Source organism: Heptranchias perlo, chromosome 5, assembly GCF_035084215.1.
Source record: "Heptranchias perlo isolate sHepPer1 chromosome 5, sHepPer1.hap1, whole genome shotgun sequence".
Taxonomy (NCBI): domain Eukaryota; kingdom Metazoa; phylum Chordata; class Chondrichthyes; order Hexanchiformes; family Hexanchidae; genus Heptranchias; species Heptranchias perlo.
The window spans coordinates 74,015,484-74,041,105 of NC_090329.1; the positions used below are offsets into that span (position 1 = coordinate 74,015,484).

General features: G+C 43.9%; 1 protein-coding gene across 3 annotated transcripts in view; it reads left to right on the forward strand.

Moving 5' to 3' along the window:
- The window catches only part of hsdl1 (hydroxysteroid dehydrogenase like 1), a 73,123-nt gene extending 51,136 nt beyond the window's left edge, over positions 1-21,987 (forward strand). The window contains exons 1-5 of one of the 3 annotated variants that reach the window (XM_067984659.1): positions 12,432-12,526; positions 12,700-13,263; positions 17,833-18,278; positions 19,022-19,249; positions 21,611-21,987. In XM_067984659.1, the coding sequence (XP_067840760.1) occupies positions 13,044-13,263; positions 17,833-18,278; positions 19,022-19,249; positions 21,611-21,706 (990 nt within the window). In that variant the 5' untranslated portion in view covers positions 12,432-12,526; positions 12,700-13,043 and the 3' untranslated portion in view covers positions 21,707-21,987. Of the gene's footprint in view, positions 1-12,431; positions 12,527-12,549; positions 12,598-12,699; positions 13,264-17,832; positions 18,279-19,021; positions 19,250-21,610 lie in introns of those variants that run through there. The other 2 variants (XM_067984661.1, XM_067984660.1) reach the window with 2 other exon arrangements.
- Positions 21,988-25,622: the final 3,635 nt, after the last annotated feature.

Here is a 25,622-nt window from a genome sequence, read left to right on the forward strand (position 1 = left end):
CTGAGAATTATGATGTTCAACGCAGCATTCACTCACAGCTATGTGTACTTATCTTTATAGCCCTCAATCCCACTCATAACTGGATAAAATCCGACTCTTTTCAAAGATGTGTATCAATACAACATTAATTGTTTTTGCTGGGAGTCCATTCCAGATACCTAAAGAAAAGTGAGGAAAACAAATCCACCTAACCTCAAGTCCTGCTTGAGGTGTGCTAATTTTATATTCATTTTCTCTATTTTTTGTGTTCATAGTAATAAAATAGGCTTTGGCCTTTCACATTTAAAAAATGTCACGTGTCTTTCTGAGACCAAAAGCTGTTGAAGTAATGAGTGTCATGTGTGTCATGCATACACTATGAATGTAAAGGTCAAGTTGAAAGGAACCGACTGTGATAATATATTCAGGACTTAGCTGATCTAATCATCTGGAGCACCAACAAATCAAGTGAATAGATTGCTGAAACATCTTGCTGAATCACTGGAGCGTATGTCTGCAAATGTCATGCTTGAAGTGTTTGGCGCACATGTCAAAAATCACCTTGAGATCTGTGTCCAATTTTGACCATCATATCATTAGAATCATTCAGACCATGGAGATGTGGCAGAGAAGAGCCACAAAGTTGACCCCTAGGGCACATGTTGTGGACTGGGGGAGGGGGGGGGGTGCGGGGGCAAAGAAAATCGTGTTTTTGAGGAGCAGGCAGAATCCCGGCTCCAACACGCTTAAGAACGTGCATGACCCAGAGCCATCTGGGTGCGCCGCCGTTCCCGAACCCAAAAGTCCCGCCAGCAATTAAAGCCAGCGGGACGATATTTAAAGCATCAATTCAACGAGTTAACCTCGATAAAAACCCAAAGGTACAATTAGGTATGAAGGCAAGCGATTTAACGTTGCCTCAGCATGTTTCCTGTGCTGTGTGAAACACACCATGGTGAAGGAGTCGTGTTTCAGCCGGCAGCCATTTGGACATTTAAATGCCTGTTTGACAGATGGGGATAAAAGGTCTGTTATTGCAGAAGGGCACTCACTTCTCTCAGACAAATTTTTAGCTGGGAGTTCTTTGTGTTTAGACTGAAAGTTCTTGGTTTCCACTCAGAATTGTTCTGTTCACACAAATTTACCAACTTTTCGGACACCCTCAACATGCCCTCATCCAGCATTCACATCTGCTATCCGCATTGAGGAGGAGCAGGAGCAGGAGCGGGAGGAGGAGGACGAACCCATGGGCAAAGCAATGGCTCACATAGCTGCTCGTGAGGCCAGGGAGTCACTTGTATGTGAACGGTTCTCATAAGATCAGAAAGTGAGAAGAATCCAGTCCTCACCCCACCTGGAAAGACCAGCGTCAACACCAGTGCACCCCCACCCTTCCTGCACAAAACAGTTCTGCAACTACACGTACACCAACTGTAAAGTGATCCATTGGGTGACATCAAGTGTCGCCGTTCATGATGAAGCACATGAAAGGACGCTATCACAAGAATGGGTAAGAAGTGGCCCTAGTGGTGAAAATGATAACATTTAATGTAACTTTAACAGAAACCAAATATAAATGAAAAACATGACAGTCTGTCAGTCAACCTTCTGCATACCTTTCATGATCACAAATCCTTAGCCTTTCTCTTCCTACCGCTTCTATGTGGTGCATCCCCCGTGGCTGCAGCAGAGGTAGTGGCAGGTTGCTCATGTCCATGGCCGGACTGCTTAGATGCTTTTGGCCTACGCCCTCCGGGGTTTGGAGCCCGTGAGGACCCCTCCAAAGACTGTTCCACCTGCACCTGTGCAGAGGCAGACTCGGCCACCTGGAGAGGAGGCAGCATTGTGGGTACTGGTTGAGAGGGGGGGCAACGGTTGAGACATGGGAGCGCTTTGAATGGGGACCCCACTTCCATGTCCCCTTTCACCATCATCCCTCTCCTGAATGAGGCCCACATCACTCCTACCACCCTGCTGGAGAACAGTTTGGAGGACTTGTATGATGCCTTGAAGCCCAGTTGTAAAGTTTCTGTCTGCCTGATTAGGGCGGCAGAATGTTGTTCACCCTGAGTCCGAACGGCCATTGTCAGGGCCTGACTGGACTCATTTATGAGCCGGGCTTGAAGCTCAACGGAGGCTAGCCTTCTCTTCATCGCAGACATTCCCGCACTTACCTGCGACACTTTCTCAGACATTTCCACAGTTACCTGCAACACTATCTCAGACAGTTGCTCACATCCCTATGACATTATCTCAGAGATTCCCTCATGTCCATGTGACACTATCTCAGAGATTCCCTCACGTCCCTGTGACACTATCTCAGAGATTCCTTCACCTACCTGTGCCGCCATTCCACTAATACAAGAGTTGGACTCTTCCATCCTCTGCGCTATTGTGGAGAGTTTCCGTAGAACCTGTTCCAGTACTTCACAAATGTGCTGCTATCCCTTGCTCATTCTCCTTTTAAAAGATGGCTCCCGGGATTCAGCATCTGCGTCCAGCTGAGCACAGCCTGGAGAGGAGTGCGCCCACCGACGCCAACTCTCCACAGCTGCCCCTGCCACCAGTGTCTGCTCATGTTCACTTGTGTATGGTGACTCACCAGTTGCCAACCTAACTAACCGACTACTAGGACTCACCGAGATGTGAGTATCTGCGCTTGTGGATAGCTCGCTAAGATGTGACAGTGTACCCTCAGAGGCCGCAGGTCCTCTGAGGAATCACCCTCTGCCGTCACTGCAGACGTTGAAGGGTCTGTAAGAGAACAGAAGACAATATTAAGCATCATCACAAGTGCATCATGTTGCGATGAGCATACTGAGGTGTTCAACATGCCAAGCATTGTTAACATCCATTCATGTTGTGTGTGATGAATGTTAAAGTTGTGTCACCAGATGTTTGTGGGGTGGCAGTCTCGGCGTCACCGACAGACAGGCACTCGAGGGTTCGGCTGATCTGCAGGGCCTCCTCCTCCATATCTGTGAGGACCACCATTTGTTATGGCCCCCCTCTAGTCCTCGCCCTCTCGCGGCATTTTGCGCTCTCTTCTCCCAGAAAGGGAGAAAGAGCAAACGTGTGAGTGAGTGATGGTGAAGTGGCCAACCGATGAATGCATTGCTTTGGGTGAGGCTGACCATGAAAGAGGTGCATCAGAGGGTGGGTATGAGACAGAGACATCACCTTGGATCAGGATTGGGTTGAGTCGTAGTGGTGGTCACAAATGGGGAGGTGAGGATGTGCTCAGGAAGTGAAGGTAAGTTGAGGATGAGCTTTAAGTGAGTGTGAGGTGTTATGTGATGGAGTAGTCTTAGCAGTGCAAAATGAGTTGGGGGGAGGGGGGCGCGTTGATGTGCACCACGGAATGCAGGAGAATCAGTAAGTCTACTCACTTTTGCTGACCGAGTTAGGTCATTGAAATGCTTTTTTTTTCATTAGTTCATGGGATGTGGGCGTCGCTGGCGAGGCCGGCATTTATTGTCCATTCCTAATAACCCTTGAGAAGGTGGTGGTGAGCAGCCTTCTTGAACCGCTGCAGTCCGTGTGGTGAAGGTTCTCCCACAGTGCTGTTAGGTAGGGAGTTCCAGGATTTTGACCCAGTGACGATGAAGGAACGGCGATATATTTCCAAGTCGGGATGGTGTGTGACTTGGAGGGGAACGTGCAGGTGGTGTTGTTCCCATGTACTTGCTGCTTTTATCCTTCTAGGTGGTAGAGATCGCGGGTTTGGGAGGTGCTGTCGAAGAAGCCTTGACGAGTTGCTGCAGTGCATCCTGTGGATGGTGCACACTGCAGCCACAGTGCGCCGGTGGTGAAGGGAGTGAATGTTTAGGGTGGTGGATGGGGTGCCAATCAAGCGGGCTTCTTGAGTGTTGTTGGAGCTGCACTCATCCAAGCAAGTAGAGAGTATTCCATCACACTCCTGACTTGTGCCTTGTAGATGGTGGAAAGGATCTGGGGAGTCAGGAGGTGAGTCACTCACCGCAGAATACCCCGCCTCTGACCGAGGAACATAGGAACATAGGAACAAGAGTAGGCCATTCAGCCCCTCGTGCCTGCTCCCCTATTTGATAAGATCATGGCTGATCTGTGAACTAACTCCATATACCTGCCTTTGGCCCATATGTCTTAATACCTTTGGTTGCCAAAAAGCTATCTATCTCAGATTTAAATTTAGCAATTGAGCTAGTATCAATTGCCATTTGCGGAAGAGAGTTCCAAACTTCTACAACCCTTTGTGTGTAGAAATGTTTTCTAATCTCGCTCCTGAAAGGTCTGGCTCTAATTTTTAGACTGTGCCCCCTACTCCTAAAATCCCCAACCAGCGGAAATAGTTTCTCTCTATCCACCCTATCTGTTCCCCTTAATATCTTATAAACTTCGATCAGATCACCCCTTAACCTTCGAAACTTGAGAGAATACAACCCCAATGTGTGTAATCTCTCCTCGTAACTTAACTCTTGAAGTCCGGCTATCATTCTAGTAAACCTTCGCTGCACTCCCTCCAAGGCCAATATGCCCTTCCGAAGGTGCGGTGCCCAGAACTGCTCACAGTACTCCAGGTGCGGTCTAACCAGGGTTTTGTATAGCTGCAGCATAACTTCTGCCACCTTGTACTCCAGTCCTCTAGATATAAAGGCCAACATTCCATTTGCCTTCTTGATTATTTTCTGCACCTGTTCATGACACTTCAATGATCGATGTACCTGAACCCCTAAGTCCCTTTGGACAGCCACTGTTTTTAACTTTTTACCATTTAGAAAGTACCCTGGTCTATCCTTTTTTGATCCAAAGTGGATGACCTCACATTTGTCTACATTGAATTCCATTTGCCACAATTTTGCCCATTCACCTACTCTATCAATATTGCTTTGTAATTTTATGTTTTCATCTACACTGCTTACAATGCCACCAATCTTTGTGTCATCGGCAAACTTAGATATGAGACTTTCTCTGCCTTCATCTAAGTCGTTAATAAATATTGTGAATAATTGAGGCCCCAAGACAGATCCTTGCGGGACTCCACTAGTCACATCCTGCCAATGTGAGTACCTTCCCATTATCCCTACTCTCTGTCGCCTTTCGCTCAGCCAACTTCCTAACCAAGTCCGTACTTTTCCCTCGATTCCATGGGCTTCTATCTTAGCTAACAGTCTCTTATGTGGGACCTTATCACATGCCTTCTGGAAGTCCATATAAATAACATCCAGTGACATTCCCCTGTCCACTACTTTAGTCACCTCTTCAAAAAATTCAATCAGGTTTGTCAGGCACGACCTACCTTTCACAAATCCATGCTGACTCTCTCTGATTAACTGAAAATTCTCGAGGTGTTCAGTCACCTTATCCTTAATTATAGACTCCAGCATTTTCCCCACAACAGATGTTAGGCTAACTGGTCTATAATTGCCCGGTTTCCCTCTCTCTCCTTTCTTAAAAAGCGGAGTGATATGTGCAATTTTCCAATCTAGAGGGACAGTTCCTGAATCTAGAGAACTTTGAAAGATTATAGTTGGGGCATCCGCAATGTGCTCACCTACTTCCTTTAAAACCCTGGGATGGAAACCATCTGGTCCTGGGGATTTGTCACTATTGCTATTATTTTCTTCATTACTGTTGCTTTACTTATGTTAATTTTATCGAGTCCCTGTCCCCGATTCAATATAAGTTTTCTTGGGATTTCCGGCATGCTATCCTCTTTTTCGACTGTAAATACTGACGCAAAGTAATTGTTCAACATGTCCGCCATTTCCCCATTGTCAATGACAATATCCCCACTTTCAGTTTTTAAGGGGCCAACACTGCTCCTGACCACCCTCTTTTTCCTGATATAACTATAAAAGTTCTTCGTATTGGTTTTGATGTCCCTTGCGAGTTTCTTTTCATACTCTCTTTTTGTAGCCCTTACTGTCTGTTTTGTGAACCTTTGTTGATCTTTGTATCTTTCCCATTCGCCAGGATCTGTGCCATTTTTTGCCTTTTTGTATTCCTTATGTCTTATACTGCCCCTTACCTCTTTAGTTGTCCATGGCTGTTTTTTTTGGCAAGTAGAGTTCTTGCCCCTCAGGGGTATAAACCGATTCTGTATCACATTAAATGTTTCTTTAAATATTTCCCACTGATCATCAGTCGTTTTACCCATTAACAGATTTGCCCAGTTTACTGTGGTAAACAATTTTACAACACCAAGTTATAGTCCAACGATTTTATTTTTAATCCCACAAGCTTTCGGGGGCTTTCCCCTTCCTCAGGCGGTGTGGAGGACCGCACCTTCCCGCCTGAGGAAGGGGAAAGCCCCCGAAAGCTTGTGGGATTAAAAATAAAATCGTTGGACTATAACTTGGTGTTGTAAAATTGTTTACAATTGTTAACCCCAGTCCATCACCGGCATCTCCACATCAGTTTACTGTGGACAGTCTCTGTCTCATCCCATTGAAGTCGGCCTTGCCCAAGTCTAGAATCTTAGTAGCTGATTCACTTTTTACCCTTTCAAACACTACATTGAACTTGATCATGTTATGATCACTATTGGATAGATGTTCACGCACAATTAAGCCGTTAACTAAATCTGGTTCATTACTCATTACTAAATCTAGTATGGCTTGCCCCCTTGTTGCCTCTAGGACAAACTGCTGCAGAAAACTATCCCAGACACACTCAAGAAATTCACTACCTTTCTGACAGTTGCTAGTCTGCTTTTCCCAATCTATGTGAAGGTTAAAGTCCCCCATTAAGACCACTATACCTTTCTTACACATTTGACTAATCTCTGCATTTATACAATCTAGCACTTCAGAGCTGCTGCCAGGGCTCCTATATACAACTCCCACTATAGTCTTATATCCTTTCCTATTTCTCAATTCAATCCATAAGGTCTCTGTTGGCTGCTTACCTCTCGTTATATCCCCCTTTATCATTGAAGTGATTTCATCTCTAATCATTAAGGCTACTCCTCCCCCTCTTCCATTTTCCCTATCTCTCCTGTAGACCTTATAACCTGATATAATTAGTTCCCAATCCTGACCATCCTGCAGCCAAGTCTCAGTAATAGCTATCATGTCATACCCTCCAGTTTGAATTTGAACCCGTAGTTCATTTAATTTATTCCTTATCCTCCGTGCATTTGTATATAGAAGTCTTAGTTGGGCCACACACCCAGCCTGACCTTCAGCTTTGATGCTGGGTTAATCGCCTTCCGCCTTCTAGTTTTTATTTTATCTGTCGTGCCTAAATTACACTTTCTTTCCGCTGCTCTATGCTTTTCCCTTTCACTTGTTCTTGAACAACTGTTTGTACTATTTGTACTGTAGATTTCCCTTGGGTCTTCCCCTCTCTTGCTGCTCTCAACTTTATTCCCTTCTGACTCCCCGCTCAGGTTCCCATGCCCCTGCCACTCTAGTTTAAACCTTCCCCAACAGCACTAGCAAACACCCCCGCGAGGACATTGGTCCCGGTCCTGCTCGGGTGTAACCCGTCCCGCTTATACAGGTCCCACCTTCCCCAGAACTGGTCCCAATGTCCCAGGAATCTAAATCCCTCCCTCCAACACCATTCCTGTAGCCACGCATTCATCCTGTCTATTCTCCTGTTCCTATACTCACTAGCACGTGGCACTGGTAGTAATCCTGAGATCACTACCTTTGAAGTCCTGCTTTTTAATTTACCTCCTAACTCCTTAAATTCACCTTGCAGGACCTCATCCCTTTTTTTACCTATGTTGTTGGTACCGGTATGGACCACGACTACTGGCTGTTCACCCTCCCCCTCCAGAATGCCCTACAGCCGCTCTGTGACATCCTTGACCCTAGCACCAGGGAGGCAACATACCATCCTGGAGTCACGTTTGCGGCCACCGAAACGCCTATCTGTTCCTTGTAGCCACAGTAGTTATATGGCTGGTGCAGTTAAGTTTCTGGTCAATGGTGCCCCCCAGGATGTTGATGGTGGGGGATTCGGCGATGGTAATGCCATTGAATGTCAAGGGGAGGTGGTTAGACTCTCTCTTGTTGGAGATGGTCATTGCCTGGCACTTGTCTGGCGCAAATGTTACTTGCCACTTATCAGCCCAAGCCTGGATGTTGTCCAGTTCTTGCTGCATGCGGGCTCGGACTACTTCATTATTTGAGGGGTTGTGAATGGAACTGAACACTGTGCAATCATCAGCGAACATCCCCATTTCTGACCTTATGATGGAGGGAAGGTCATTGATGAAGCAGCTGAAGATGGTTGGGCCTAGGACACTGCCCTGAGGAACTCCTGCAGCAATGCCCTGGGGCTGAGATGATTGGCCTCCAACAACCACTACCATCTTCCTTTGTGTTAGGTATGGCTCCAGCCACTGGAGAGTTTTCCCCCTGATTCCCATTGACTTCAATTTTACTCAGGCTCCTTGGTGCCACACTCGGTCAAATGCTGCCTTGATGTCAAGGGCAGTCACTCTCACCTCACCTCTGGAATTCAGCTCTTTTGTCCATGTTTGGACCAAGGCTGGAGCCGAGTGGTCCGGGTGGAACCTGGCGACCAGGTATGTTGAGCATCATGAGCAGTGGGAGATTCATGGCTTTGATGTGTGGCAATGCTGGCGGAGACATCACACAGGGTTTCTTCACTTCTTATCCTCTTTTTCTCTTATTCTCTGTTCTTCCTCTGCATTAAAAGCTAACCCTTGTCTCTGTCTTTCATTTCAGGTGCTGAAGATGTGGACATACCTTTGGCACCTGAGTAAGTTGAGGCCAGACTGCCTGATGCAGCGTCACTTGATCTCACCCCGCAAGCAGTAGCTCAGATACTGGCATTACGTGTACTTTAGAGGCTACGTATGAAGAGGGGTCTTCACACTGTGAATCATTGGGCACAAGTGTGCTGGAGCCAGGGCAGGTAGATAGAAGAAAGCTGATGGGCATCTATCAGGAAATGTTAGGTACACTGGGCAGCATGCATGTCAGTTTGCGCACAATGTCACAGAGCATGGAGAGGTTTGGCTCCAATTTGTGCCAAAGCTTCGCGCAGAGCATGGAGATATTTTGTCCAACATGGACCGAGCAGTCAACTCCATCAACATGAAAATGACACCCTCTGTGATTGGGTCTCTGCCGACAGCTCTGACATCGTGGCCATGGAAGCTCAGATGACTGCCTGCTTGGCTTTGGGGGTCAGTGTTGACAGGGGCTTCCACAGCACCACGTCACTCCCGCACTCTGTTCTCACACAGAACCATAGAAATGCTGAGGTGCAGTCCCAGGAGAGTGGCTTTGGCTCCATAGAAGAGGTATCTGCTGTTCTCCCTCAGGATGACTGCATGCCTGCTCCCTCACCACCCACTCTGCTTGTTAGTGCCACACAGCCAGCTGGGCCAGACGGCCCTGGCCCAGGCCCGAGATGCCGCAGTCTGCAGCCAAGCCCTCAAGGTCGCTCACCATGGCCATGGGAAGTCCTTAATGAAAACCCAGCAACCTTCCACCTCTCAAGCTGTAGCCATCGGGGGAACGTTTTGTAGGAACACTAGGCTTGGTAAGAGTTAAAAGACAGGCACTAAGGACTTGTACAAGGGTGATTCTTAATTATTTCTGTTAACTGTTGGATTGAGATGGAATTGAGTTGTTTGATAAATTTGTTTTTTGTTCTGGATTTGGTGTTGATTTTTATGTTTGTAGCAAAGTGAGGGCAAGACCCATAAGGCTGGACTGAAGGAACACAATTGGATGGTGGTAGTAAGGATTGTGGTATGGATTGTGGGACTGCTGGTGTTTTGGGGATGGGAGGGATGGTTTAGGTGAAGTGCCCTTCGATGAGCTGCTCTCTGACGGCTCTGGCAGCCATGAGCACAGGTGGTTGATACCTTTCCTGCTCTTCCTCCTCTTTATAATCCTTCTCCTGCTCCACCAGTTGGTGTTAAGGGATGGTCCTTCATTATTGCAAAAGTCATAGATGACCACAAATCTGGATACCCGCTCAGGGATGTACTGCAAAGCTCCTCCAGAACTGTCCAGGCTGCGGAAGCGTTGCTTGAGCATGCCATTTGTTTGTTTGATGATGTTTCTGGTGGCGGCATGGCTGTTGTTGTATGTCAGATCTGCAGCTGTTCCTGGGTTCCTGACAGGAGTCATGCGCCATGTCTGGATGGGATAGGTCTTGTCGCCCAGTAGCCAGCCTCTAACTTGATGGCCTTGCTGGAATAAAGGCGGCATAGAATGAATGAGTCATGACTGCTGCCAGGATACCAGGCACAGACCTGCATGATACGTTGCCTGTGGTCACAAACCAGCTGGACATTGAGGGAGTGGCATCACTTTTAATTGATAAAGATGCCAGGCTGGTGATTGGGAGAAATGTGGGTACTGTCTATGGCACCTTGCACCCTGGGGAAGCCTGCCATGCGGTCGAAGCCTCGTGCTCTCTCATCCTGCTTCGCTCTGTCCATGGGGAACAAGATGTAGGTGTTCGTCCTGATATAGAGAACCTCGGTGACCACCCTGATACGGCAGTGGACTGCAAACTGTGATATGTCACTGATGTTACCTGCTGCAGTCTGAAACGAGCCCATGGCATAAATGTTAAAGGCCACGGTGACCTTGATAGCCACAGGCAGTGTTGTTCATGCCCTGGTGTGAAGCTTGTGTTGTGGCTACAGCAGGTGACATAGCTCAGTGACATCCTCCTTTGTGAAGCGAAGGCGCCTTATTCATTGTTCCTCAGTGAAGTTCATGTTGGAGAAGTGGTTCCTGAATACCCACAATGGCTTCCTGAACAGTGCCCTCCTCCTCCCTCTTGTCGCAGCTGCTCCTACTCTCTGCTGTCTTCCTTGCTGCTCCCCCTCTTCCACCAGCCCTGAAGGCAGCCCTCTCAGTTGTTTAGAAGGCAGCCAAAAAACAGTGCAACACCAGAAAAATCTTTTTCCCAGCATCAAAGATAACTTTTCTGAGTCAGAAAACAGTTACCCACGTGGCAGGCTTCCCCGGGGTGCGAGGTGCCATAGACTGTACCCACATTTCTCCCACTGAAAGACAAACCGGCTACTAACCTGCAAGTACTATATGATCCCTTTAAATGCCACTGGTGAAAGGTCCTTCCTGCCTGTTAGTGCCATGAGTTGTTGGGTTTAGCCCATGGCGAGTCAGGCGCTGGGGCATACCAAAATCGGAAAAGGGTCCTCCAACAAGTGTAGGACTGTTATTTGTGTAAGTTATTCATTGGTTTAAATAATTCTGGAATGCACTCTTGTGGCGTCTATGGAGAAGCTCGATCCAATATGGCAAGTTGCGCACTTCTGGCTCGAAATGAGCACGCTTTTCCTGCCCGCCATATTGGAGGCTTATGCGCCCATTTAGTGCCTGAAAAACGGGCATGGCGCAATTAAATTTCCAGGCAGAAGTCTTCTGAATTTTTGCCAATTGTAATTCACTGTTGTTTTCCAAGTATCCATGCCCATTTTCAAAGGAATGATAAACCCAGTAGCTATGGACCAATTAGTCTAACTTCAGCTATGGGCAAACTCTTAAGCCCCAATTTTAACCTGGGGCGGAAGTGAGGTGTGCGGGGGCTGGGGCAGGAGGGAAATGCCCATGATGGAGTCAGCATGAGGACCGGACCATTTTAACTCCCGGGCCTAATTTGCATTTGGCAACGCTGACTCTCACCTGAAGCCAATGGGAATGATGACTGGTTAGCGGAAGTGAGCATCTGTCGCCAGAGAGCCAAGGAAATAGTGATAGGAGGGAGCGTCGAGGCAATCACGATGCTGGGAAGGAGAAGGAAAGCCCAAGGTAGGGGAGATCCAAGGTTTCCTTGTGGGGTGAAAAACCTTCTATTTAAATGAAAACCTTCTATTTAAAAGTGAGAATCCATGGAGAGAGAAAGCACGAGAAAACTTGCACATCTCAGCCAGATCAATTGTGAAAAAGAGAAAGAGGGAAAAACAATGATAGAGAACAAAAAATGCATTAATACCACTTTTCCCCCCAGACCATGTGACCTATAGTTTACCACTTTTAACCATGTTTATGATTTCTGTTGTGAATGGATGGCTCAAGTATGACCGATAATCTCATCTGGGATTTGTTTGGTGCTTGGCAGTTCTGAGAGTGAGACAGACTGCATACACATTTAAATAAATGGAGATATTTTGTTTCCAAAATGTATTAAAATAAGCTACATTTTTAAAGCAAAATGAATGAGTCTCTTTGAATAAATGAGACTTGGCAAGTCTGGACAATTGCAGCAGACAGAAGATTTTAGTTTTAATCTGATTCCCTAAGAGACAATAATTAATCACAAGACAAAAGCAAAACTAGAAGCATGTATATTTCAATGGAATTACATTAAATTGATAGAAATATTAATTACCCGAAATTTTCTACCATTTGTCATATCAAATAAAATTAATAGGTTAAAGGATTTTTTTTGTAAGGCATAGTATTGAACACCTAAATTCTGTAAGCTCCTCCTGAACACTCCAATAGGGGACCTTTAGAGGTCAGTGTATGCAACTTCCGAGCAGCAAGCAGTGTTCTGTCAGCTATTCAGTTACAGCAGGCCTGTGAGCTGTATTCAGGTAGAAAGTATTTCAGTAGTTCTGTAAAAGTGTGCAGTAGGAGCTGTTTAAAAGAATGAAGAAGCACACAGGTGCATTAACTGTCTAAGCCAAGTGCAAGCCATATCTGAGAATAAATCTTTGTAAACAATTTCTATACTCTGTAATAACCAGTCTTGTTTGTTTGCTTACAGCATATAAAGAGAACAGAAACTTTGCAAGAGGATTAAGATAGACTATCAAGGGCTGCAGCACGACAAAATACCATTCCAAAACTAACTGACAGTTTTTACATCTTAAAGTTTGTTACCTAGCTTGGTCTCAAAAGTGTTGGCATTTCCACTGCTGACAAATAGGAATTTCTTGTGTTGAGTGATTTTCCAACAAACTGTATTTGGCAGCCCATTCTGAAAGTCAGACAGTTGTCCTGGAACGCTTGCACGAGTTGCACTGAAGTGAAACCATAAATTCATGCTGTGACGGATTACTAAGGTGCCGCATAGTCCTTCTAGGATAGAGGTCGTCGTTACTGCACACCATGGCAGCGGTGGACAGCTTCCAACTACTGTACAGACAGATTGCCAGGACCTGTAATACCTACATAGATGCACTAGCCATTGTGGGAGCGTGGTACGTGACGAGGAAAAGCATCTGCCTTGTCTGTGATTTCTACAGCTTAGTTCGACTGCATTTCATCCCCAGACTGGTAAGCAGGAGAGACCTGCTCAAACACTATGGCAAATGGGCCTTGGTGACTGGTACGTTCCTTTTCTCTGTCTTTATGTGAATATCGCTAACTAGATACATTCACGCTATAAATGTTTACATTTGCACCAACGCTGCACTTATACTGTAAATACAGCTGCAACAACACTCGAAGCTCGACACCATCCAAGATAAAGCAATCCACTTGATCGGAACCCTATCCACCAGCTTAAACATCCAACCCTTTTTTTAAAATTTCAAAATATACTTTATTCATAAAATTTGTAACGGTTGATACAATGCAATTCAAGTCATGCTTCAAACAATTCAATACAAGTCATACAATTTGCAAAGGTACATACAGAACAATTCAACAGTCCCGGTACAATCAATATAGTTATGCACCATACATTGTACATACAGTTCATGCTATACAATACAAGGTGGGGTGGCCTTAAACGGCCTTTCCCAAAGGGCCTTTGCGTAGGTCGAACCTCGCTTCATTGCGTCCCGCAGCACGTACTGCACCTTGGAGTGTGCCAGTTGGTAACACTTGGTCGTAGACAGCTCCTTCAGCTGAAAGACCAGCATGTTTCGGGTGGACCAAAGGGCCTCCTTCACCAGTTGATGGTCTTCCAGCCGCAGGTGATATCTGTCTCGGTGTGCGTCCCGGGGTACAGCCCGTAGAGCACAGCATCCTGTGTCACTGAACTGTTTGGGATGAACCGGGATAGATACCAACGCATCTCTCTCCACACCCTCTGCACAAAGGGGCAGCCTATCAGGAGGTGGAAGACGGTCTCCCTCCCACGACAGCCTCGAGAGCAGCTTGTGGTGGCGCTGAGGTTCCGTGTGTGTTGGAAGGACCGCACTAAGAGGGCCTTTCTCACCACCATCCAAGTTACATCCTGGTGCCTGTTGGCCCGATGCGGCGAGGAGACGTTCTGCCAAATGACATCGACCATCTGGTCGGGGAAGAAACCAATCGAGTTCACCCTCTCAGTTCGTTGCAGGACTCTGAGAATGTTTTGTGTCAACCAGTGTCTGACGGCATTGTGGTCAAAGAGGTTCCTCCTTAACATTCAACCCCTCCACCATCGCTGTACCTTGGATGCAGTGTACTATCAACGGATGCACTGCAGCAAGTCGGCAAGGCTTCTTCTGCAGTACCTCAAACCCATGACTGCCACCACCTAGGACAGGGGCGGCAGGTGCATGGGAACACCATCACCTCCGAGTTACCCTCAAAATTCTTGAACCATCCGGACTTGGGCATAGTTCGCCATTCCATCATCGTCACAGAGTAAAATCCTGTAACTCCCTACCTAACAGCATTGTGGGAGTACCTTCACCACACGGACTGCAGCTTTTCAAGAAGGTAGCCTAACACCACCTTCTCAAGGGCAACCCTGGATGGGCAATAAATGCTGGCCTTGCCAGTGATGCCCATATCACCAGAATGAAGAGGAGTGAGATTCCCTGGAGGAGATGGTCTCGCTCTGTTTCAATTCAGAGTCAGTTTGAGTCTTGACATGTGATTTACACCCTGCAAATTTAGTGTTGGTGCAGAGTCAAAGCAGTCACACCGACATTAAACTTGTAATATGAATGCGCCATAAAAGAGGCAGCAGCTCCTGTTATTTTTCTTTTTTTTAAATGGTCTTTAATTAATATTCTATTTTCTGTGTGAGACAAAAATTGCCTTAGTGGTCTACTGCTCAAAATGCTTTTGTCAGACATAACCAAAATTTGGAGGGAATACACTGCCTGAAAGGGTGGTGGAAGCAGATTCAATAGTAACTTTCAAAAGGGAATTGGATAAATACTTGGTAATTTTAACCCCCAAGAACAGATGGGTTGGAGGCAGGTGTGCAGTAAAGGTGTGCGGGATCGTATCCCGGCTCCACGTACTCACTTCCGGGTTTAACCAGGTGCGTTTGGATGCGCGCGTGCAACAGAAACCCGCAAGTCCCATCCTCACTGAAAGCCGACGGGCCGATACCTAAAGGGGGCAATATACCTCATTACGATAGTTGAAGCACTTAATTTTTTTGTGTATTAGAAATTGGATAGCTGGATAGGTGGAAATTGGATAGCTCTTTCAAAGAGCTGGTACAGGCACAATCATCTGTAATTTCACTACTGGGTTTGTCAAATATGAAAATGTTACACACTCACCACAACTGAAATCCTAATAATACTGTTTACCACTTTTTAAAACTTTATTTTAAATAGTATACAACGTAGCAAACACAGTAATATCAAAGTGTCATTAAAAAATCAGGAGTATGATCAGTCTATAAAAGTTGGTAGCAACAGTTCAATATATGTGGGGGGAGGGGGAAAGCAGTCTGGCCGAATTGATCGAAAAGCAAATTTCTCCTGCAGAAATGATCCATCCTTTAGTTGCCACTTTCCTAGCAGCAGTCAATCGCTCTTTGATCAACTGTCATTGGGAAATAGCATTGTGGGCTTCACTTACGCTTCTTTACAGCAAGTACGTCTGCATCATGCAAGCTTACAGGATTAGTTGGCCACAAGGTAGGTGGAATTGGTGGGATCCTACCAATCCTTCCTCTTACAGTGATATCAGATCGGCAGGTGGAAGGCATATGGAATTCTGCAGTGGAATCAGAAAGAGGCAGAGACAAAGGAGGTATTCCTCCACCCACTCATACTGCATAATTTCTGTGCCAGAAAACCGGAGGAATTTTGCGACCCATAACTGCAGAAATATGACCAGATTTAACTGTGTAAGATTTTTAAAAAATATACATTATATGTTTTTAATCTTCTATTAAAAAGCAATAGTAAAGGGTGAATTTTGCTTACAGGCAGATTTGAAATGCAGATTTGTAACATCTTTATGACAAAGCAAACTTTTTTTTTATTTACAGACACTTGATTTAGTGATGTAACTTAGATTGACATACATCATTATTACCTCAATTTCAGGTGATATAGACAGCATAGAAACGTGGGTACATTTTGTGAGACCCTATGCTGTCAGTGGTGTGGGAGCTTGCAAGATTTACCTTGCGCTTTTTTGGCTTTTTTTTCTTGCCATATATTTTTGCCTGGAAACAGTGTCCTTTTAAATGGTCCTATCTATGGTCGGCATTGCTGATTAGCCCACTGGATGTATTGGTTGAAAATAAAAAAAAGCTAGGTTTGTTGTTGACCTAATAGATATCCAGTTTATTTTTTTCAGAAATTCTCGCTTTTTTGTATTTGTGAATGTCATTTTATTGATGAAGTTAGATGCAGCCTGCAAACCCCTCTATAACAGTAATGTACTTGCTGCTGCGGGCTCAGTACATCAGCAGCATTGTGCCATCTTACAATGTGAGCTTTGGGTTACTTTCTTCATTTTAATATTTTTTTCAAAAAAGAAAATGTTAATGGCAGACGCGATTATGTTGTCATTTCTTATGCGTTCCCTTAATTTCTTAAACTTGTGAATCCTTGTGCAGACAAACCCGATTTTGTAGATCAGTAACCAAACTTGGCAAGTTACGAATTTCATAGAAAGTTGTGGAAGTTTGATATTTTACTGGTGTAGGCCCATTCATGTTTGGTGAAAGAATACTCATCCTCTTGTTTGCGGTCGCTTAGACTGAACAAATGCAATTGTCTGTTAAGGACATTTATGAGCATTTTACACATGCTCTGGCTCTGTTGCCAGGTAGTGAGCTAAATTTAATATTGTGGCTATTCATTATCTATTTTTGTTATGTTTTCATATTACTGCAGTACATACTGTCTATCGAAACCTGTGGTCATGAATTTATTCCCTTTCGCCCGCCCCGTCCCGCCCCGCCCCGGCTTAGTGACATTGAAACCAATTGCACACCCCATCATTGGTCTGGCTAAGGTCTATTAACGTAGAATGAATAAGGGATGAAATCTGGGACCTTCTTCATTGATTTGGCTTATTTATACACTGAGTTATTGAGGGAGCTTGTATGTTGAAATGTTAAAGTATTCCTAGAGAATTCTTTTCATCAAGTGTTATAAAACAGATCAAATGAATAGTAAACTTTGGTGCAACGGGGGGAGCACTTGCATGGCCAGCATAAGTGAGTTGTATAAAACAACTTTGACTCATCCACAAAGCATTTAGAGTATGTTGTGCACTTCCAATGCATTTGCCAAAATTGCTAATTAAGTTTGTTTTATTTTACACTGTAGACAAAGTTTATACCAGCAGTGTTTTGAACAACTTAAGGCATCTACAACCAGAGTAATACCACTGTTGTGATGTGATAAATAACGTTATTTGCTTACCACGGAAACAGCACAAATTGGAACACATTTCCGGAATATTTTGAGCTGTACTCTGCTTTTGTGGAACCCAGTACCTGTACTAAACTTTAAAGAAATCATTGTACAGTAAAAGTCCTGAGACTTTCATTGTATTGAGCGAAGCCACAAGCCGTATTTTTGTCATGGGTAGTCTCTGGACACTTTAAGTAAGTTTTGTGGAAAGGTTTTAGAAGCATTCGTACTTTGCTGTTCACATGTTAATGGGTAACACTGAGTTAAACCTTGATGATTTCAGTCTCTATTGTATGGTAACTAAAATCATTTTGATAGTGATAGATTTATCATTGTTTCCTTAGGTGGAGCAGATGGGATTGGTAAGGCCTATGCCGAGGAGTTGGCGAGCCAAGGCATTGATCTGATTCTCATTAGCCATGACCGAAGCAAGCTGGAAGCCACAGCCACAGCCATTACAGAGATGTTTAATGTTGAAACCATTATTATAGAAGCTGACTTTACTAGAGGACGGGAGATTTACCAGCCAATCAGAGAAGCTTTGAAGGATAAGGAAATAGGCATTCTGGTGAATAGTATGGATGTGCCCTTTGAGCAGCCACAGTTTTTCTTAAACGTATCTGAGGACAAACTCTGGGATCTCATAAATGTAAATATTGCTGCAACCAACATGATGGTCCACATTGTGTTACCAGGAATGGTACAGAGGAAGAAGGGAGCTATTGTTAACATTTCGTCAGGGTCTTGCTGTAAGCCCACACCACAAATGACCGCATATTCAAGCACTAAGGTAACCTCTAATGACTTCTGCAATTATGATTTGCCCTATAACTGTGTTAGTGTGCCATCAGAAGAGTACATTACTTCAGGAAGCTCCAGAACGATGTAGTATAAAAACTGCCATGTTGATAGCCCTTCTGAAATTTTAACTCTAGATGTTATACCTAAAATTGTATGTATGCTCTCCATATAAATGAATATAACATCAGTTATAAGTCCTAATTGTTTAATTATATTGGGATTTTGCACAAGGAATGCTATAGTCATTGATGAGCTATTTCGGCTGTTCTGTGGGTCTGTGTCACCCACAGAATTACGTATTTTTAATGAGGGTGAATGTTAATTGCAAATTATCTTTCCTTTTTTAAAAAAATATTTTCCCTTTGCAATTAGCCTCCCAGGGCCTACATTGCTGCCTAGCTAAGAATGCAGGCAACAAACCTGGTGCAAATATCTGACAAACCATCACAGCAACTTTATGGCAGGGATGGGTGGGAGAAGACTCACTTGCTGAACTAACAGCTGCAAAATTAACTGTTTTTCATTAAAAGTCATGATGACACCCCTAGAATTAGTAGAAGCACTATAATTTCTAGCAGTTTATAGCTCTAGTCACCCTTAGTAGGGAAAAAATAGTGCTGGCAGAAGGTCAAGGTTGACAATAAGGCTCACTCTTATAAATTATTAGGGAGAAGTCTTTTTTTCAGGAATTATGTATTTTGCATTTTGAGATGTAACTTTGTTGTTTTTCAGACTTATTTGGACCATTTTAGCAGAGCTTTGCACTGTGAATATGCATCCAAGGGAATCTTTGTTCAGAGCTTGTTGCCATTTTACATAACAACCAACACAGCTACACACAGTGATGGTCTTCTCGTCTACTCCTGGCTAGCACCATCAGCTAATGTTTATGCACGCCATGCAATTTCAACCCTTGGAATATCCACCAGGACTCCAGGTTACTGGATGCATTCAATACAGGTGATTAGAGTGCGGAGTGTTGGAATTGTTGAGATTCGAAAATGACATTAGAAAGAGTAGAAAGAAAGGATTTGAATTTATATAGTGCCTTTCACAACCTCAGCACATCCTGAAGTGTTTAACAGCCAATGAAATACTTTTGAAGTATAGTCACTGTTACAATGTGGAGAAACACTGCAGCCAATTTGTGCACAGCAAGGTCCAACAAACAGATATAAATGAAATGAACAGATAATCTATTTTGGTGATGTTGGTTACATGGAATGTACAGCACAGAAACAGGCCATTCAGCCCAACTGCTCCATGTCGGTGTTTATGCTCCACATGAGCCTCCTCCCACCCTCTTCATCTAACCTTATCAGTGGATCCTGAATTCCCTATTGGATTTATGAGTGACTATCTTATATTTATGGCCCCTAGTTCTGGTCTCCCCCACAAGTGGAAACTTCTACTCTACCTCTACCTTATCAAACCTTTCATAATGTTAAAGACTGCTATCAGATCACCCCTCAGCCTTCTCTTTTCTAGAGAAAAGAGCCCCAGTCTGTTCAATCTTACCTGATAGCTATAACCTCTTAGTTCTCCTATCATCCTTGTAAATCCTTTTGGCACCTTCTTCAGTGCCTCCATATCCTTTTTATTATATGGACACCAGAATTGTGCACAGTACTCCAAGTGTGGTCTAACCAAGGTTCTATACATGTTTAACATAACTTCTCTGCTTTTCAGTTCTATTCCTCTAAAGTAGAATTTAAATTCTGGTTGAAGGATAAATGTTGGCCAGGGCTCCAGTGAACTCCCCTGCTCTTTTTTGAATAGTGCCCTGGGATCTTTTACGTCCACCTGAGAAGTCAGAAAGGGCCTCTGTTTAGTGTCTCATCCAAAAGACAATGCAGTACTCCCTTAGTATTCAACTGCAGCATCACCCTACACTATGTGCTCAAGTTTCTGGAATGAGAATGACACCTTAACGCAGTGGTAGCACTCTCGCTTCTTACATCACATAAATGTTTTTAGCCAGAGTGATGATAGCCATCTCCTGCTTTTCTGAAGGCAGTGACTCATTCTGGGGCAAAGTTCCCCGGACTAAGCAGCCCTCTGAGGAGCCATTCTTTATGTGGCAATTGGTCGTACTCTCATCTCTAGGTCAGAAGGCTATGGATCTGAGCCACACTAAGACCTGAAGTATACAGCCTAGATTGATACTGTAATGCACTACTAAGAAAGTGCTGCATTGTCAGAGGTGCTGTCTGGTAAAGAGGTGCTGAGGTAAAATGCTAAACCAAGGCCCTATATGATAGTTTAGGTGGGTGTTAAAGAGAAGGCAGTTTTTCTAAGGCCCTGGCCAATATCCTCCCTTCAACCACTACCATCAAAAAAAAATCAGATTATTTATTTATCTCATCAAAAGAAAGCAGCCAGGTAGTGAAGGATATCAGATGTGCTGATGTCAAATCCTTGGTAACAAGTACTACAGTTGTTAATAGATAGGCTGAATGCTGCAACAATGGATTATGGAATGAAGATCAATGTGAGTAAAACCAAAGTTATGAATGTTTCTAGGAATGCAGGTGTAAGTGTTAGCATTTTAATAAACAAACAGTTGGATCAGATGAGACAATTTAAATATCTGGGAAGTATATCTGAAGATGGCAGATGTGCCAAGAAGGTGAGAGCTAGGATTACAATGGGAAAAGTTGCATTTAATAGAAGTAAGAGGATATTGACTGGACAACTGCATAGAGATCTGGAGAAAAGATTAGCAAAGAGTTTGATATAGAGAGTGGTGCTGAGACATGGACGCTGAGGAAAGTGGATAGATAAGAAAAGTAATGAGAAGATATTAGCAATGATACAAGAAGAACATTGGCTGATGTCATCAGAAAAAGTCAAATGAATTGAATTGGGCTGAGAGGGGATGGGATGTTGGAAGAGGTGTTAGATGCAAGGAAGGATGGATGGCAAAAGATGAAGAGGGAGGAAAAGAAGGTTGCTCCTGGACCACATGAAGAATGGGCAATAGTATGGAGAATTGAAGAGGGAAGCACAAGACACAATGATTTGGAAAAGGGAGAATTGAGCCAGAACATGCCTTACGCAGACCACTCATGATGATAATTATTCACGTTCATAGTCAATGCTACATTTTCTTTCAAAAATATGAAATTATTTTCCTTAACGATCTTAAGCTTTTGCACTTAGGAGTCAGTTTATTAATACAACTAACTTTATTAGGCAGCTAGAAAGCGTTTTGCTACAGAGGTACAAAACATCTTTAAGTGAAAGGAATCTGTTGTATGAAATTAAAAAGGATTATTGATTGTGTGAAATTATTTTTATGTAACTTTCTTTCTTTTGCAGTTTTTATTTGCCCAGTACATGCCTGAATGGCTGTGGGTATCGGGAGCTACACTGATGAACAACAGATTGCGCAGACAGACAGCACACAAATCATAAACCAAAGACATTTCGGCTGGCAGAAAACCATGTTGGTGTACAATACTATCAACTCCCCATGAGCAGGATGAAATAATATTCAGTATTGTTTGTGGTTACTAAAAGATTTCTGTTGCACTCTGAAACTGACTTAACGGGAAGAGAAATGAATAAACTAAAAAAAAAACAAATTGCCTCACTGAGTTACTCCAGTAAACAGGTGAATCATACCCATTAATAAAGTCCCAGGTTCTAAGTAGTATACCTAATCAAAACATGAATTACTTTTGGGTCAGAAAACCCCCCAAAAGTTTTAACTATGCCCTGCCATAAAAGCAGTTCTGTATGGAATAACAGTAATCAAACGTCTCTGAAAAAAACAAAATGCCATGTATGACTATCAAGAAGATTGAAGCACACTCCATGCTTCCAATCATCTCAGTAATATCCAATTTAAAAGATATATTTTAAACTCGTGGTTTGAAAATACGAAGAATTACAGATTAGGATGTATATTCTGCTTGTGAAGAAACATGAATTCATGAATTTCATAAAATGTATTTCATAATTAACTATTGAGTATACTCTATAATGCAGATTTAAATACTTGTTACATTTATTTAACACTATTATGTAGCTACATATAGAACAAACAATGCCAAGAAATTAGTTTTTAGGCTGTAAACTATCAAAGCTTCACATAATATTTATTCACTGGCTTTATTTATAGGCTTATATGTGAACTTCAGTTTGTTTACAATCTACTAACTCACTTCTGGATATCATATGGTATGTATGGAATTTTATATATATTTTGAGTCTTTTTGCGAGTCAACTTTCTTGAATGGCAAAGCAGGCTCGAGGGGCCTTATGGCCTACTCCTCCTATTTCTTATATTCTTAAAATTTGGGGAATGTTTCAGTATTCAAGTGCAGCTGTATAGTGTTCACAGAAATGTATTGCACTACTATTGTCGTATTGTTATGGCAGGTTTTGAATATAAGCAGTTAATACTGCTGTGGGGCACTCGGTAAGCATTACATAATTTTAGCTTGTTATAGTTTATTACGTTATCACAACTGATTTGGATGAAGAATGCCCGTCAGCCCCTTTGATCAAATCCTTCCAGAGTACCAACCTTACTGGCTTCTCAAACAGCTTCTATCTTGTTGCCAAGTAAATACTTGTACGTGCCCCTTCAAGACTTACTAAATAGGCTTTGAGTGTTGATTTAAAAGTGAAGTGATGGTAAGATGCTCTAATTATGGTTTAAGGGTTTATTGTATGTGTGTGTTTTTTAATTGCTATGCTATTCTGAAAGGTTGGCTGCAACTCTTTATTAACTATTTATGCTGAAACAAGTCTTGTGTAGTATTTGTAGCAAATAGCTGGAATATATCAAAATATGCATTTTGAACGCAAAAGTGTGCAAATTTGGTAGTGTCTCAATTTGGTGATTTTTCCTATTTGTATAAGTCAATTGAAAAGACCTTAAAAGCCACAATGTTTTATTTTCAATAGTTTAAAAATAAATAAAGAGGAACACAAAATTGTAAAAACAAGGGGCCAATTTTCTTCTTACCCCATCACAAACCCATCCCCCCCCCCCCCATCCTGGGTGCTGGTCAGGCAGAACACGTCCGAAATTTGCCTCTTCTTTGTATTTCATCTTAGCTGATGACACAAAACTAGGTGCGAATGTGATTTGTGAGGAGGATGCAAAGAGGCTTCAAGGGGAGATAGACAGGCTAAGTGAGTGGGCAAGAACGTGGCAGATGGAATATAATGTGGAAAAATGTGAAGTTATCCACTTTGATAGGAAAAATAGAAATGCAGAGTATTTTTTAAATGGCAAGAGATTGGGAAATGTTGATGTTCAAAGGGGACCTGGATGTCCTTGTATGAGTCTCTGAAAGCTAACATGCAGGTGCAGCAAGCAATTAAAAAGGCAAATGGTATGTTGGCCTTTATTACAAGAGGATTTGAGTACAGGAGCAAAGATGTCTTACTGCAATTATATAGGGTCTTGGTGAGACCGCATCTGGAATATTGTGTACAATTTTGGTCTCCTTACCTAAGAAAGGATATACTTGCCATAGAGGGAGTGCAACAAAGGTTCACCTGCCTGATTCCTGGGATGGCAGGATTTTCATAGGAGGAGAGATTGAGTAGACTGGGCCTGTGGTCACTCAAGTTTAGAAGAATGAGAGGTGATCTTGTTGAAACATACAAAATTCTTACAGGGCTCAAAAGGGTAGATGCAGGGAAGATGTTTCCTCTGGTTGGGGAGTCTAGAACCAGGGGTCACAGTCTCAGAATAAGGGGTAGGGCATTTAGGACAGAGATGAGGAGAAATTTCTTCACTGAGGGTGGTGAATCTTTGGAATTCTTTACCCCAGAGGGCTGTGGAGGCTCAGTCATTGAGTACATTCAAAACAGAGATCGATACATTTCTAGATATTAAAGGCATCAAGGTATATGGGGATGGTGCAGGAAAACAGCGTTGAGGTAGAAGATCAGCCTTGATCTTGTTGAATGGCAGAGCAGGCTCGAGGGACCGGATGGCCAACTCCTGCTCCTATTTCTTATGTTCTTCACACCAGGCAGCATCTTAGTGAATCTGTGTTGTACCCTCTCTAGAGGCTCAATATGTTTCCGAGAGTGTGGTGCCCAATACTGCACACAGTATCTTAACCAAGGTATAATTAAGGTTATATATTCTAAACTTCATGATAAAACCCAGAATTCCATTAGCTTTTTTTTAATACAGTCCTATGGCCCTGAGGTGCTGCCTTTAACATATCCCCCCTAATTTGCCTGCTCTTCCACAGCACCAAACCTACTTTGATTCAGAATATAAATTACTTTTTTTTGGCCATTTTCCCATCTTATCAGTATGCTAATGCAGCTTCCTTTGGTCTTCTAAAGAATCAACTACATCTCCTATTTTGGTATTTCGTATCATCTGCAAATTTTGAGACCACTCTGGCCTATATTCAAATAATTGATGTATACAGTGAATAGAAGTGGCCCCAGAACTGAACCCCATGGGACACCATTACCAACTTCCAACCACTCTGAAAAGCTGCCCTTAATGCCTACTCTTCATTTTCTCCCTTCTAACCAATTTTTTAAAAAATCCAGTTTGCTATCCTCCCTGTAACTCCATACCCCTTAATCTTCTCTAGAAATCTCTCATGTGGTATCTTGTCAAAGGCTTTCCTAAAGTCCACCCACTGCATTTCCCCATCCACCATGTCTATAACCTCCTCAAAGAATTGTACCAGGTTTGTCAAATACCTTTCGAAATCCTTGCTGGCTGCTTCTGAACTATTTTCTCTTTATCTGGATAGGTGGTAAATTTCATCCTTAATAGGAGACACTAAATTTTTCCGAGCCACAAGTGTTAAACTAACTGCCACTACAATTACCTGAATTAGCTCTGTCTCCCATTTTAGAAAGGCGTTATATAAAAGCAAAGTTGTGGTCGTTGTAAACACAGCCCTTTCAATCCACCTCGCTCACGTTCAATGCGCATGTGCAGAGACGGCGAAACGGAGCGTGCCCGCGCATCCCTCCCCCCCTGCCTGCGCATCCCTCCCCCCGTGCCCGCGCATCCCTCTCCCCGTGCCTGCGCATCCCTCCCCCCGTGCATCCCTCCCCGCATCCCTCCCCCCCGTGCCCGCGCATCCCTCCCCCCGTGCCCGCGCATCCCTCCCCGTGCATCCCTCCCCCCCGTGCCCGTGCATCCCTCCCCCCCGTGCCCGTGCATCCCTCCCCTCGTGCATCCCTCCCCCGTGCCCGCGCCCGCGCATCCCTCCCCTCCCGTGCCCGCGCATCCCTCCCCTCGCGCATCCCTCCCCCGTGCCCGCGCATCCCTCCCCTCCCGTGCCCGCGCATCCCTCCCCTCCCGTGCCCGCGCTCTCTGCAGATCGCG